This window comes from Asparagus officinalis, chromosome 1 (assembly GCF_001876935.1).
Source record: "Asparagus officinalis chromosome 1, Aspof.V1, whole genome shotgun sequence".
NCBI lineage: Eukaryota > Viridiplantae > Streptophyta > Magnoliopsida > Asparagales > Asparagaceae > Asparagus > Asparagus officinalis.
The window spans coordinates 114,172,691-114,187,295 of record NC_033794.1 but is presented as its reverse complement, the minus strand read 5'-3'; the positions used below and the strand labels follow the sequence as shown (position 1 = coordinate 114,187,295).

The 14,605-nt window shown below is 34.3% G+C and overlaps 1 protein-coding gene across 1 annotated transcript in view; it reads right to left on the bottom strand.

Moving 5' to 3' along the window:
* Positions 1 to 14,605, bottom strand: part of LOC109829068 (protease Do-like 7) — a 29,873-nt gene that overhangs the window by 15,055 nt on the left and 213 nt on the right. The window contains exons 1-10 of the mRNA XM_020396142.1: positions 14,518 to 14,605; positions 13,417 to 13,487; positions 11,384 to 11,518; positions 10,946 to 11,004; positions 10,163 to 10,199; positions 6,124 to 6,249; positions 5,721 to 5,810; positions 4,548 to 4,613; positions 4,307 to 4,363; positions 4,142 to 4,207 (exon numbers count right to left, since the gene is read on the bottom strand). The exon at positions 14,518 to 14,605 is cut by the window's right edge and continues 213 nt beyond it. Of these exons, the coding sequence (XP_020251731.1) occupies positions 4,142 to 4,207; positions 4,307 to 4,363; positions 4,548 to 4,613; positions 5,721 to 5,810; positions 6,124 to 6,249; positions 10,163 to 10,199; positions 10,946 to 11,004; positions 11,384 to 11,518; positions 13,417 to 13,487; positions 14,518 to 14,605 (795 nt within the window). The remainder of the gene's footprint in view (positions 1 to 4,141; positions 4,208 to 4,306; positions 4,364 to 4,547; positions 4,614 to 5,720; positions 5,811 to 6,123; positions 6,250 to 10,162; positions 10,200 to 10,945; positions 11,005 to 11,383; positions 11,519 to 13,416; positions 13,488 to 14,517) is intronic.

Here is a 14,605-nt window from a genome sequence, read left to right as displayed (position 1 = left end):
ATAATTCCTTAATATCAAATAATAATCTTCTTCCACAAGGAAAATTGGAGGTAAATATTGAGAAAAACATTCACCAGAGGATCTCAAAACTTGATAAGAAACACTCATCCCAAGACACATGGACATGGACAGTCCAACCAGACATGTCATATCACGAGTTCCAAATAATAACAAAAAGGTAAGAGCACAGAATAAGTATTGCATCTGGGAGATCTGATATAGTCAGTCCTACTTAAGTGCAACTCTATTTTAAGTGGTTTTGGTATGTTATGTGTGTTCTTTGGGGAGAAGGATGTGGTTCACCAGAAACATACAGGAATCAAGAATATTAGATGCTGATAAACCTCAGTAATTGAGTTATGCCTCTAGGCTCCGGCATCTATGGCATAATTGTGGAAGCGCAACTATTCACAAAAATGATGCTCATGTTGCCTCATACCAGTGGAGTTATTAGATGTTCACTCAAAATGGGGTGTGTGCCACAATGCTTTCCTGTGTCATGTTGAAGCAACAAATATCACACTGTTATATCACACATGAACAGAAGCTCTTGTTGCCTCCTTGGATTCCAAGAAATAAGCTAGTGCAATAATTCTTTCCTAGAGAATGAAAGACCAATTCCTTGCCAATGAAAAACATGTTAGAAGTTTGAGAAAGAAAATTAAAAGCCAAAGGGAAAATTAAAATTCAAAGGTTAAATAGGACGAACTAATTTGGCAAAAGATGTGCATGAAAAGGTAACAAAGTATCATTGTACAATAAATGCATATAACTTGGTCATATTGTCAAGGCATATAAATAGGACGGGGCGACGTGGAGAGCCATGAATTGTTAGTAGGCTTGATCCAACATACATAAAAACTGTGGCTTAAAATGGACAACAGAAAAGGAAGAAAAACAGAATACCCATATGGTCAAACAAAATACCAATATGGTCAAACAGACAAGGTAATATAGAACGTCCGACAAGTAAGCAACATTTACCATATCTTGGTCTAAAAATGAAAAGCCAGATGCAATCAGAAGTGTGCACTCTGAAAAAAAATTTTAAAAAATGCAAAAGCAATGACACATTGGCGGATAACTTTTTCTAAAGGACATGAAGCTATTACATTCCTCCGGCTTTCGATTCAATGCACTTAACAATAAACTAAAATCAATGTTAAGGTAAAAAAGAAAAGGGAAATATGATGCATAACCTTGGCTAGCAATGGTAATATTAGACCTCATTGTCATTTCATAATTTCAACCACTTCTGGAAGGTTTGCTTGTTAATCCCCAAAAACATGTCAAACGAAGAGAAATGGAATGACCACAGCAGGAGCGAGGAAGGAGTAACTTCACCAGAACTGTGTACAACTCCATTTCTCAAGGTTCTCATTTTGAATAAGTTGCTACTTGCTACCACTAATTAAAGTAATGAGATTCTCTTCTCATAAAACCAAGGAACTTGACAAAACAGATAATATTATAAATAAGCTAAAGCTGATGTCAACTACTACATATAGAAATAGAACAATTTTTCACTTTAGCCCTTTTAAAAATTTTTATTATTAAAATCGACCCTTTTTTCTTTTATTTATCAAAACCGACCCGATTTCTTGATTAGCGGCTTAATCACATTCCTAATTAGTCGGGGTTGCCAACCCCGACTATTTAGGAGGGTCTTAAACCCTAATTAGAAGCCTTAAACCCTAAAAATTAATATCCTAAATAATCGGGGTTGGCAACCCCGACTAATTAGGAATGTGATTAAGCCGCTAATCAAGAAATCGGGTCGGTTTTGATAAATAAAAGAAAAAAGGGTCGATTTTAATAATAAAAAATTTTAATAGGGCTAAAGTGAAAAATTGTTCTATAGAAATAACCTTTCGATAGTTCAAAGACTGTTGAAAATGCCGGAGTTATTCCAGATGTTAACGCTTATCATAGATAAATGTACTGTATAATGATATAAACTCAGTGTTTATGCATTCCATTCCACAAAGAAAGGATCAAAACCAAATCACATCAAGTTTCATGCTATGATGCTAAGTACTATATTTGTCAGCTATGCTAAGTTGCAGTCTTCCTACTCAACAGCGTTGAAAAAATACCACATCCCACATCAACTACAATGCTCATAGTACATAATCCACGTATAATGTAAACAACGGCAAGCGTGCTAAATTTCTCACCCAAAAAAAAGGAGTAAACTCTCCAAAGTTAAACTGATAATTTCTTCATTTTGGTTGGGAGATGGAGAGGGAGATATCCCTTTTTTTCTAAAAGGGGGCATCCACCCAAAAGCGTCAACACTTAGGTGGATACCCTACTGGGAGAGTAAATGCCAAATGGGAATATCTTCGATTAAACCACAGATAACCACTTATCACCCCCTCTTCAAAAAGGATTTCTTAACCCTACTTAGGGTACCAGGGCTAACATTTTCCTTTAATGGTCAGAGGATTTATCTGAGGTGTATCCGATCAGTTGGGATAAGCCCCAACCAACCGAACAAAGAGAATATAAATTTCAAAGTTTTCAGATGAGGAAAAAAACCGTGTTCCTGTGACATGTGACCCAATGTCTAGTAACTAAATAAATATCCCAAACAATAAGGAAGCAAAATCATACACTGTTCTATATTTTCATCCTACGAAATTTTTATATCCTTAAATCATTAATCAAAGACTGAAAACACTGGTCAAGTAGTATTCCCATATGTCATTCATATAGTATTTGAGTGTCTTCTAACTGGGAAAGCAATTTCTGAGTCTTTAAACCGCAATTTTCAGACCCTAGGGTAAAAGGGCCTCCAGGCTTTTTAAGGCTCAATATGTGAATTAAAGGAGGCGGTGCCCAGCCTCCTCCCCAAACATATGCACACACAATCCTACTGACCCTGTTATCTATAAGCAACGTAAATCATCCCACAATAAGCCCAAGATATTGAAAGGAGAAAGAATCAATATAAGACGAAACCAACGAACATGAGACAATAACTCATTTTATCAAGCTCTGCCTCACATAATAGAAGAATAACACAATTCACAAGAAATGGCTACAAAAGCATTATGTAATGTAAGGAACTTGAATTACCAGAAAACATAGGACACTGCAACCAAGATCAGGATTGCACAATCAAAATTGTGGAACATTAGCTATTTGGAATAGTGACATCAAGTAGGGGGCCTAAACGACTAAGTAAATAAAATGCTCCCTTCAATGTGTTTGACAACCTAGACAGTAATGCATTTGACTTTTTCAATCTTCTGTCAATCACGAAAAAATTCTTCTGGGAAAGAAGAAAGGAGGGAGACAGAGACCACCTTAGCTTAACTGAAATGAGTAAACTTGTTTTTTAATTATATATATTAAAATTATTTTATGTGGAAAGTGGAAAGTGGCTAATAAATTAAATGAGCTTGCTAACCAGGTACATGCACTAAGTTCAAATTTTTATACCATTAAATTAATACACAGGCACATGCATGCATATCTTCATAACAGTGCAACTTGTTTATAATATTATAAAGTCCATTCCCCTAGCCCAATTAAGTATCCAAAGAAGCCTACCCCTAGCATGACACTTTCTGGAAGCAGTAAACATTTATGTTCTCATGTACACTCAGCATTCTGAAGCTATCTGCATTCCTGTTAACCTTCGAAGCAACGACTATCGCGCATTCTCAAACATCATGTCTTGTTCAAAATAACTTGTCAAGCAACATCAAGATCATCCATCCACACTAAACTGTAGAAACTAGTATTATTCTTGCCAATTGTATATGGTATATTAAGAGATCGACCTATCCATTTTCCCTCTTGCAGACCATATCATAAGGCATAAAACAATCCCAGATTATAATGAAACCAACCACCTTGCAAATTTGCGCGCCAGTTGAAAACTTATAAGTTCATTAAATGTCTTTGCAGAAGAAATCCAACTGAGTAATCTAACATCACTACTAGTGAAGATGCAATTAGCAATTAACTTCAACAAGTGCAGAAGTTTTTCCTTTTTCTCTGACATCACTACTAGTGAAGATGCAATTAGCAATTAACTTCAACAAGTGCAGAAGTTTTTCCTTTTTCTCTGGAGGATTTATAAGGTAAACAAAGAAGTTTACACTTCCAGATTATAACAAATAATACACACCTCCCCATTCACATGAACAAGAATATCACCAGGCTCCAAATGTTTATGTGCAGGTCCACCAGGCACCTAACATCAATGGTGTCAAGATCACAATGTATAATACAATAATAATAAAAACTTAAAAGTATCCAATAAGCAAAAGGTATCGCAAAGAACTAAACTCACCACAGAATCAACAATCAACATTCCTGTCTCACCAGCATGGGATACATGTCTGACCATCTAAGCATCATCAGCAAATGGAACAGCATTAAAGCATTAAGCAACGAGTTGTTGACAGTACATGTAAAGAAGTGAAAAAACAGAATATAAGATTAAAATACTGCTGTTAGGATACCCATTTCTGGTAGCATCAGTAGATACTTAAAAGGATTAGTAATTGCCGCTTCAGGAGAGAAGTTACAACCTGTTCTGTTTCACTTTGCAATCCAAGCCGGCGTGTCTCATCAAATCCTTTATGCACAAAGGTTACCTGTAATGGCAGAAAAACAAAAGCTACTAGATATTAAATTAAATTGAATTGACATGGTTCCTTGTCCAACTTCTCATACAACTTCAAGAAATTATAAATGAACCATGAATATCGCACACAAACAAACAGATTATGGATGTCAAATATAATAAAACTATATCCCTCAACCCTCACCACAACTTCGAACTTTTGGTATAGTGGCAGGTTCTTTGACATGGTATCAGAGCAACCAAAGTTCAAATCCCATAGGCCACAAATTTAAAGCAGATTAAAGAAAATGCGGTTGTGTGAGTCCAGCTTTCTACCCATAAAAAGGGCCCACAATACTCACCACAACTTCAGAGTTTTGGTGCAGTGGTCGAGTCCTTTGACAATGGGAATAGATAATAAAGTTAATCCAACCATGTTCAAATTTGGATTTGAAATTTTCGTGATATTGCAATTATTTTTCTAGAAAACTTAAATGAGATATGAATAGGGACTCCGTTCTTACATTTTTGCCTAAAATCAATTCTAAACTTAATATGAAATTCAGGGATGATAAAGATATCTGCTAGCTTCTTAGACAAATAATGTATATGTTGATTGAATGAATCCAGAACTAAACTTTTGAATTTAGTGCAAATGAGACATTTTTCGTACTTTTGCGGTTCCAATGAAGCAGTACTAATAAAATAATAAATATGAATAATTATAGAAAGTTACGGTTACCTCTTAACCACTCCCACCCCCCCCCACCCACCCCACCCAATAAACAAATAAATATATAAAATCCCAACATTGATATGTAAGACAACCTCTAGCTTCAATTACTTGTGATGATAGATTTGTTGCAGAGAGAGAACCGAAAAGAGAATGAAAATGAGCAGCTAGTGCTGGTGAATACATAAATCCTTTCTGAACATGTTAATCAAGCGAAAGTTATAATCATCACCTTAATCTGTTATTCATTCACTAGACAAGACTTAGTTTTAATCAGTGAAAAGGATGGTATTTCAGGTTATGCTCGTCAGATAAAGCAAAACAGTGATTCTGTGTAAAATGAAGTGATCTTACACTTCACAGTGCTCAACGATGAGAAACTAGATGAACTAAGGATGAGCAAACCTGAAGTGTACCACGAGGAACGGTCACAGCATCGAGCTTGCTTCCAAACACAACCCAGTTCTTCTGTATTAACTCTAATGCCCTCACAACCTATAAGCAATATAACATATTCAAGACATTTACCAAAGAAATGCATACATGTCTCTTATGCTAATTTGACCATGTACAAAAACATGAAATAATGAGACTCGGAAAATTGGAAGAGAACTCTTGGGCTATGTTAACATGAATTTGTAAAAAAGGAGAAGCACAAACAGTCAAAGGGAAAAAATATGTAAATATGAATCTGTAAAACCATGAACCAGATGTACTCAGTAAATTCAAAGGACAAATGTATGCTATATAAACATGAAACAGTAACATGCTTAAAATGAACATATTAGTTAGGGCCAAAGGAACAAACTCGTTCAAGTGGAAGGAAAAAGGCTGAAGCACTAGATGATTTGCTCCCGGCATTTAAGGCTACTGCCCTTCCTCGGCAATCAACGACTGGGGAACCACTTGAACCTCCTTTTGTCCCTGACGCAGCCTGTATAGTGAAACAATAATAAGATATGGAAGCAAGCAATATTTATATTTAAGCTGAATCCTCAAATGGGATCTGAGGTTCATGTAAGACACCTAAATTTCATGTTAACGAGTTCTGTATCCATTATATTTTCTCTTATCTGATTTATACCTGTATTCAATTATGAAGGATATGAGCTGAGTTTTTCTTAATAAATAATATCCGCATTCATGTCTATATCTGTGATTGCCTATGTTACCTAGGTACTTCTATTTTAAAGCCGTACCCGTACCCATACTCATGCCCAAACTACTTGGACACTCCTTGCATATATGCATACATTTATTTGGGCATGTACGCAATTAAACAATACATGCTTTAATTAAGATCACTTGTCAAACATTTCCTGGACGTAAATCCTACACTTCACATCCACTTCTTGAAGCTCATTGTGTTCCAAACCATGGTTTTAATGGTGTAGTTCAAAAAATGTGCGCTTTACAATCTATAACCCACATAATGAATTAAACATAAAATGTTATAGGAATTTTAATTTTAGTGACACATGAATTTAAAAAAAATATTGATGTCATACAAACTATTAATTTCAAAATATAATATGTGTGTAGGTGTGTATAAGTATTTATATAGTCGTGTCCCCGCACCCTCCCTTTGCAAGTTTGTCGTGTCCTGTACTAGTATCCTATCAGTATCCATACCCATACCCGTGCAATGTAGGTGATTGGTAAGCTGATATGGATGTGATAAAAAGCATATTCAGTCCATGAATGACCCATTTACAACCCTTACGTGCAACACATGGATCAAACTTAATTATTCTAAGCTACTCTAATAGGTGAGTGCAATGTCACAACCAACGCATCAACACCTAACAAATTAAGCACGTGACAGGAACTTCACATCTCCATTCTTCCTAACAAGACCATAAAGATTCCATATCTACAGCCATTTGAGCATATTTTGAGACAAAACTTCATGATAACCTACTTAGCTTCTCAATCTCAATCTAGAAACTGAAATAAGACCATCCTATATATTTCTGTCTGTCGGTTCTAAATATCATTATTTTTTTTTTCATTCTAGTTTTTAAGAATCTATTTATTAATTTGTGAGATGGTTTTTCCTATTAATTTTCTTTTCCTAATAGAAAAATCTTTGTTCATTCTATTGGGAAAAGAAAGTTGTGATGAATATTAAAATTTGTTTCATTTAAAAATTTTGTACACAATAAACTATTATATTAATAGTTAATTAATACTTAATGATACTAAGAAAAGTCTCAAATTTTGTACACAATAAACTATTATATTAATAGTTAATTAATACTTAATGATACTAAGAAAAGTCTTGAAATTGTTATTCCTTAAATTGAAATTTAGTATTAGTAATTAAATTGTGATAAATGATAAATATGAAATCATTGAAATTTAGTATTAGTAATTAAATTGTGATAAATGATAAATATGAAATCCTATAGAATTTCATTAATTTTTTTCATTTTGTTCATTGACAAAATGAATCTCTTTGATGATTTGTTTTTTATTTATCTGATTTTTCGCGGATTCAAAATATAATATATGTGTGTGTGTGCGTGTGTGTGTATATATATTTTCTGTAACTAATTTACAATCTCTTACACATGCTTGCAACCAAGGTTATCGCCAACGGACGAATAGCGTCACATAGCGGTGCAGCACCGCTAAGGCTATTTGAGGCTATTGCGATAAAAAGTGCAAAGTCAAAAGGCGGTCTAATTTAAATATGTATAAATAATTAAAAAATTAAAAAAAATTAGAAAATCTAAAAATGTATATTTGATGGTTTAAAGAGATTCTAAACATGAAATAAACATATAACTATCACATAATATCAGAGAGGACTGGAGGAGTCGGCCAAGAGTTGTCTTCGAGAAGATGAGGTGAGCGGCGAGAGAATTGCAATAGGCGGAGCTCACAACGAAGGAGGTGAGAGGTGTTGTGGCGGTGAGAGGTGCTGACGGGAGGTGCCGAAGGCAGTGGGAGGCAGCAGGAGGTGGCAAGGAGATGCCAAAAGTCGCGGGAGGTGGAGGGATGCGGTGGGAGGTAGCGACCTTTTTGGGGGCTATGGTTTTTTTATAGTTAGATCGCGAGAGGGAGACTCAAGAGAGAAAAAAAGAGAAAAAAGACCATGACTGATAATAACTTAAAACAACGGATATTGCTGGTGCTGGCCGGGTTTAATTAAAAAAATAAACTTGAAACCGCTTTTAAATAGAGGTCAAAAAGCATATTTTACCCGCAATCGCCCGTTATTCACCACTATGGCGCGCTATTGGCCGCTTTTGCAAGTGAAGCGCATGTTCCGCAATATGTCACTGCTATTGGCAATATCATTGTGGAAGGGGCTGCTAACACTCTTAACGACGCTATCTATTTGCTGCTATTTATAACAGTGCTTGCAACATTTCCATAACGTATGAAGCAAAAACTGAAGAGTTGTTCTAGTTATGATACATAGAAGCATTCGATAATTGAAGGATATTGAAGTTGGTGGAAGCATGCCATAGGCACACTTTAATACATCCTAATTTATGATATCTTGGATTTACCAGATATATATGAACTAAAAACTTATGTGAAAGTTAAATGATTTGGTCCAAAATTAAATTCGATCATTTGATGTTTTTATGTTATTTTCTCCTTTGCAAATAAACAAAAACTGTTCAAGTACAGACACCATAGGTTGCTATGTGACGGTATTGACATTTTTAATGTGTATGTTAGTAAAACATGTTTCATGTTGGTCATTCATAATATTGATGCTATTGAAAAGCAAAAGCGTATGCATGTGTGTATGCATTTTGTATGTGTGTTTACATGTGTGTGCACATAAGAATGGAGCACACTAGCTGTATACACTGTTAAATGATTTGGTCCAAAATTAAGCTTGATCAATTGATGTTTTTACGTTAGTTTCTCTTTTGCAAATAAATAAAACTATTCAAATACGGACACCATGTTGCTATGTGTGGGCATTGAAATTTCAAGTATTTATTTAAGAAAAACATATTCCATGTTAGTTATTCATAATACTGACACTACTGAAAAGCAAAAGTGTATGCATGTGTGTTTGTGTGCATGTTTGCATATGTGGCTGTGCAGACGAGCATCGAGCACACTAGTTGTATACATTGTTGCCAGTTTGATCTTAAGGCATGGCATGCAAATATTATTCTTGTTATTAAAGTGGCAGTCATATATTCTAGAGAAGAATAGCCTATCCCTGTCATCAAAATCCTACACTTTTATGATACCTCTAATTGTCATGCTTTTATCATCTTTTTCAAAATGACATGATCTCTATACAGCATTCTGCATATTACTTTATGTGTGCACATTCTTGATATTAATTAAATGCACAAATTTGTGCAGATTGTATTGTCATTTTTGTTGGGTGAAAGGCATGGTAGCAGGAACAATGAAAATAATTAAAACAGAGAGCTAGGTAAAAAGATGAAGAGAGATGAAAGGGAAAGTTGTTGGCCGTGAATGTTTCAATTATTTATCGTAGACCATAGCTTTGATTTTCAGGATGATTCTAATTAGCAATTAAGGTAGTGTTTTGCTCCTTCTATGTAATTTGTAACACCTTGAACACGGGATCCCATTTAAATTAAATGTATATGGAATAGGCCAAATGACAGCAGTATCTACTTTCCATTTCTTCATTAAAATAAGTATCCCATCATGTGCATCAGGAAAGGTCAATTGAACTACAAATAATTTGTATTGTTATATTGGTGGTAGCAATTTTTATCATTATTCTATTATCACAAATATCATTCTCATGGCTTATTTTTGATAAGAAATTAGTAATGTTGATAAATACTAATAAAGGGTCAAATTTCAATGAAAAAAAATATAATGGCTACTACCTGCAAGTAAAATGTGTTGAAGTCGTTATATCCATCCCTACGAAGTAACAGAAAAGACAATGAATTAAATAAAATAAATTACGGTGCTTTGAATAAAGTAGTTAAGAGTATGAGATGGTAAAAGTCCAATGCAGCCTATATGATGTCTGATTGCAAAGGCAGATGGATTCAACATTTACAAGCCATAGGGCAAGTCATTAGCTGAATTTGAACGTCATTGCAATACCAATTCTCAAATGTTAGCAACTCATAAACTTTCACAGAGTTCAATTTTCCGCTAAAGCAGTCTCTATCAAAAAAAAATTGCAACGAAAAATAATTCATGATAGATAAGCTCTTTAGGATTAATATGAGCTGCTATAAACTTTAGAGGATTCGTGTAAAAGTCCAAAAATAAATCATCGCACTCATAGTTTGCTTAATCTTTCATACCAAGTACCTGATTGTACCGAAGGCATATTCATTCAGAATGGAGTTGTTATCCACATATTAATACATAACTACAAAAATATTTTTGGAATTAAAAAATATTTTTTTAATGTCAAAATGAGATCATTTTTGCGCACTAAATTATCATGCATAATAGAAATCGAAACAAAAATACCACAGTAATACAATAATAAGCAACTCAAAAGTGTCACAATAAAACAGAAAGGCATAGCAAGGAAACAGAAAAAATTTAATCTAGACAAAAAATCACATGTGTTTCAATACAAAAAATCTAAATTCAAATCATTTGAGTGTTATATATGATGCACAAAGAGACATTAGAACTAAACGTACTTCTTATAATGCGGAGCATCCCGGTCAAGGCGAGCCAAAGTGCCAGCCAAAATAGACACCTGGAAATCAAACATAAATCAGCAAACAAGTTTAGCCCTGGCACGCATAAATGAATATTCATATAAAAAGTGTATTACTAAGTCGTCTATATCGTGTGCAATTGCATATGTTCCTCGCAACAACAAATCCCATAGAAAGTTTGACACAAACAATTCAAATACATCTGACATCAGCCATATCATCTTTCCTTTGTTATCTTTTGGCACAAAGTTGAACTGAGCAACTAGTATGCTGGAAGGCTATATTTTATAAATTGCCATAGAAAAACATAAACCTTGCCACATTTATAATGAAAGATAAAATTTACTTAACAATATCATAATATTATCTAACATAGCAAAAAATTAACAAGCAAAAGAGAATAACAATGTAAAATACCTTTTCACCACTATCATTACCAACCACCCGAATCTCAAGTCCAACACAAGCCGCTTCAGGTGCAAGAGGAATTTCCTCATATTTCAGGAATTTAATTGCTTTAGGATCATAACGAAAGAAACCAAAGTCATGTACCTAAAATAAACAAATCCCATCAATGAAATGTGACATGTGCCAAGAAAGAATTCGTGCAACTATTAGTGATACAAGTGCGATATTACAGGAGAAATAAATCAAACATAGTTATGCATGTAGATGCAACCTTGCTGATAAAACGAACAATGCAACCTTGCTGATAAATCTTCTGATGGAAGCGTGGAAGATTTTCGATAAATGGTGGACTACTGCAATATAATAAATATCACAAGGGTTTCCAGTCTGGCAAAAAATATAAAATGAAAGGCACATGCATTTAAAGCATTGGTAAGCAAGGTCGAGGCGCGAATGTGATATTCCTAGTTTGGAGTTGAGTCAGCTTAGATGATGACATAAAATATGCTTATGCAATACTTATATATAATGAAAACTAGCTATTTTAAAAGCACAGAATATGTGAGCATATAAGAATGGCTATGTGCAACTAAGAGTAATATGGCACATTGGCACTATATAAACCACATATTTGGCCATCTACGCAACATTGATACTTCAAAGGAGGAACATACTTGTATCTACAATGTATCTGATGCTTAGACACTCCAATACTTTATTCGGTACTCTTTTTGACACAATACAAACATTGCAATATATCTTAGATGTATCGCAAACATCGTATTGTAGGTGTAACCAACATTAAAAAGTTAAAACTCAAATGTGTTTTTGATGGGATAGAGTTTAAATGATATGTGATTTATTGAATGTATATGAATATTTGTTAATAAAGAAAACAATTGTTTAAGTAACATAAAACAAGCACACATGTAATTTTGTTATTGTTGAATCCAAGATGTACATCCTAAATTTTTAAAGAGTCACCTTACTTGCTTACCCATATATATAGTTGCTTATGTATGTATTTATTATTCGTATATTATATATGTTGCATCCATGTTTTATTCATGTTGTACCAGTCTTCCAGTCTTTCAAATTTCGGGCCATGGTTGTCAAATACTGTAATCATGCTGTTTTCATCCACGACTCAATATATGCATCGTATCAACCACGACGTGTATCATTATAGCCGCACTTTTTATTTATCTAAACTTCTGCATCCTGATTATTAGTGAGTTATTAATTTAGGCTACAGTTGTAAGTTAGTTCAAATATAGTATTCCATCTACCACTAATAAGGTCACACATTCTAATTTAGGCTACAGTTGTAAGTTAGTTCAAATATAGTATTCCATCTACCACTAATAAGGTCACACATTCATTGAATTGACAAATTTGTAAGTTAGTTCAAATATAGTATTCCATCTACCACTAATAAGGTCACACATTCATTGAATTGACAAATCTCATCCCTTGTAAGCATTCTTGTATTCTGATTCTAGCCTAATTCTACTCTCAAGAGCAAGTTTCTTACCTCTACTCTCCTATAAACCCACTAGCCTATACCTGTTTGACACCATGCTGGGGTACTGACATAGCACCTTTGGAGGCCTTGCTTACACATACACTGCATTGTGGTGACATCATTGCAGATCGCTGCTTTTGGGCTCCTCGGAAATGCATCTGCAAACCTTCCTTACTCACTTATAGTTGCAGAGATAAGTACCTTAGAATTCATTTCAAACAGCCATATTAAGTTTATGACAAGGGACAACCAATGGAACTCAACCCTCGTCCTTCACCTAACTTGGGGCAAGCACTAAAACAATGGAACTCAACCCTAGTCCAAACATCTAATGACAACATAAAATCTTCCAGAAAATATAAAAACTTGATATGTAAGGCATGAGACAAGAAAATATCACAGTTAACAACAAAACTCATTATTCTTGCATAGATGAATTATAATATTTCATATTAGGCAAATGGTTCTAAAAGATTAGACAGAATTAAAAGCTTCCATCAAGAATGTAAAAACTCACAGGATCTCTGTACACTGGATACACTGGGATCTCCTCACGGTTTACAAACATTGCTTCTGCTACCACAGGACCTACATCAAAAACCAAATTATAACACTGCGATTTCCATTGAAGTGACAAAATGAATCAAAACTTATTTACTTTCTAAATGTCATATCATAATTCCTTGGAGAAAGATTTCAAATCAAAGATATTTGAAAAGTTTTAAAGACGTTGACAATATATCAGAAGATCCATCAACGATTCCCTGATATGTCATACATTTTTATGTCATTACACTATATTGATTTTCCAATAGCTTCTTATTAAAAAAAACAAAGATGTCCAAAAGTTTTCAAACAATTGTCCAACATAAAACTTTCCCAATCTGTCTAACATCACAGTTTATTATCCCAATATTGACAATTTTTTCTGTCCAACATAAAACTTTCCCAATCTGTCTAACATCACAGTTTATTATCCCAATATTGACAATTTTTTCCATACAAAATAAATTCAAACTTTTATGTGCAACCAGCGAGAACACAAAGAACAGTAATCTGACCACAACTTCCTAATTATGTTTTCCTAATAGTCTTTTTCATAAGAAGGTCCCACACAAATTTTCTTGATTTGACGTAAATACATCTCTGGCTACCCCAAATTTCAGTAATTACAATCCAATCCATTAAGTGAACCTATTAATGAACCCCAAGCTGAGAGAAAATTGAGGTCTTTTCCATGAAAACTAAGTGTATAAAGCTGCAATCTGAGTACTCCGACGCTATGAATAATCAGAATTCGTAACATTCTCTTCCTGCAGAATTTCCAGACAAATTTTATTAATTTGCCAAAAATCATGCTTTCTTATGCCAAATTGCAATAGCTACAACGCAATCTAATTAAGAGAGCATATAATGATCTGACCCCACAAGGTACTTTCTATTGACTATGTTTTGCCTTTAGAAATATACGCATTTTTAATGTGATCAGTATTTAGGTAAAAATGTCATTAGAGCTCAAAGTTTTCGGATCCAACAAAACAAAAAAAAACAGAAGCTCGTCGATTCCTCAAACACACGCCACATAAAAACCCCTACGGTTTTAGACGAAATCCAGTACCAGGCTTGACAACATGGCGATTAGTGAGGATGATCCCCCTCTCCTTATCGACGATAAACCCCGTAGCGTAGCTCGCTCCGGCCTGCTC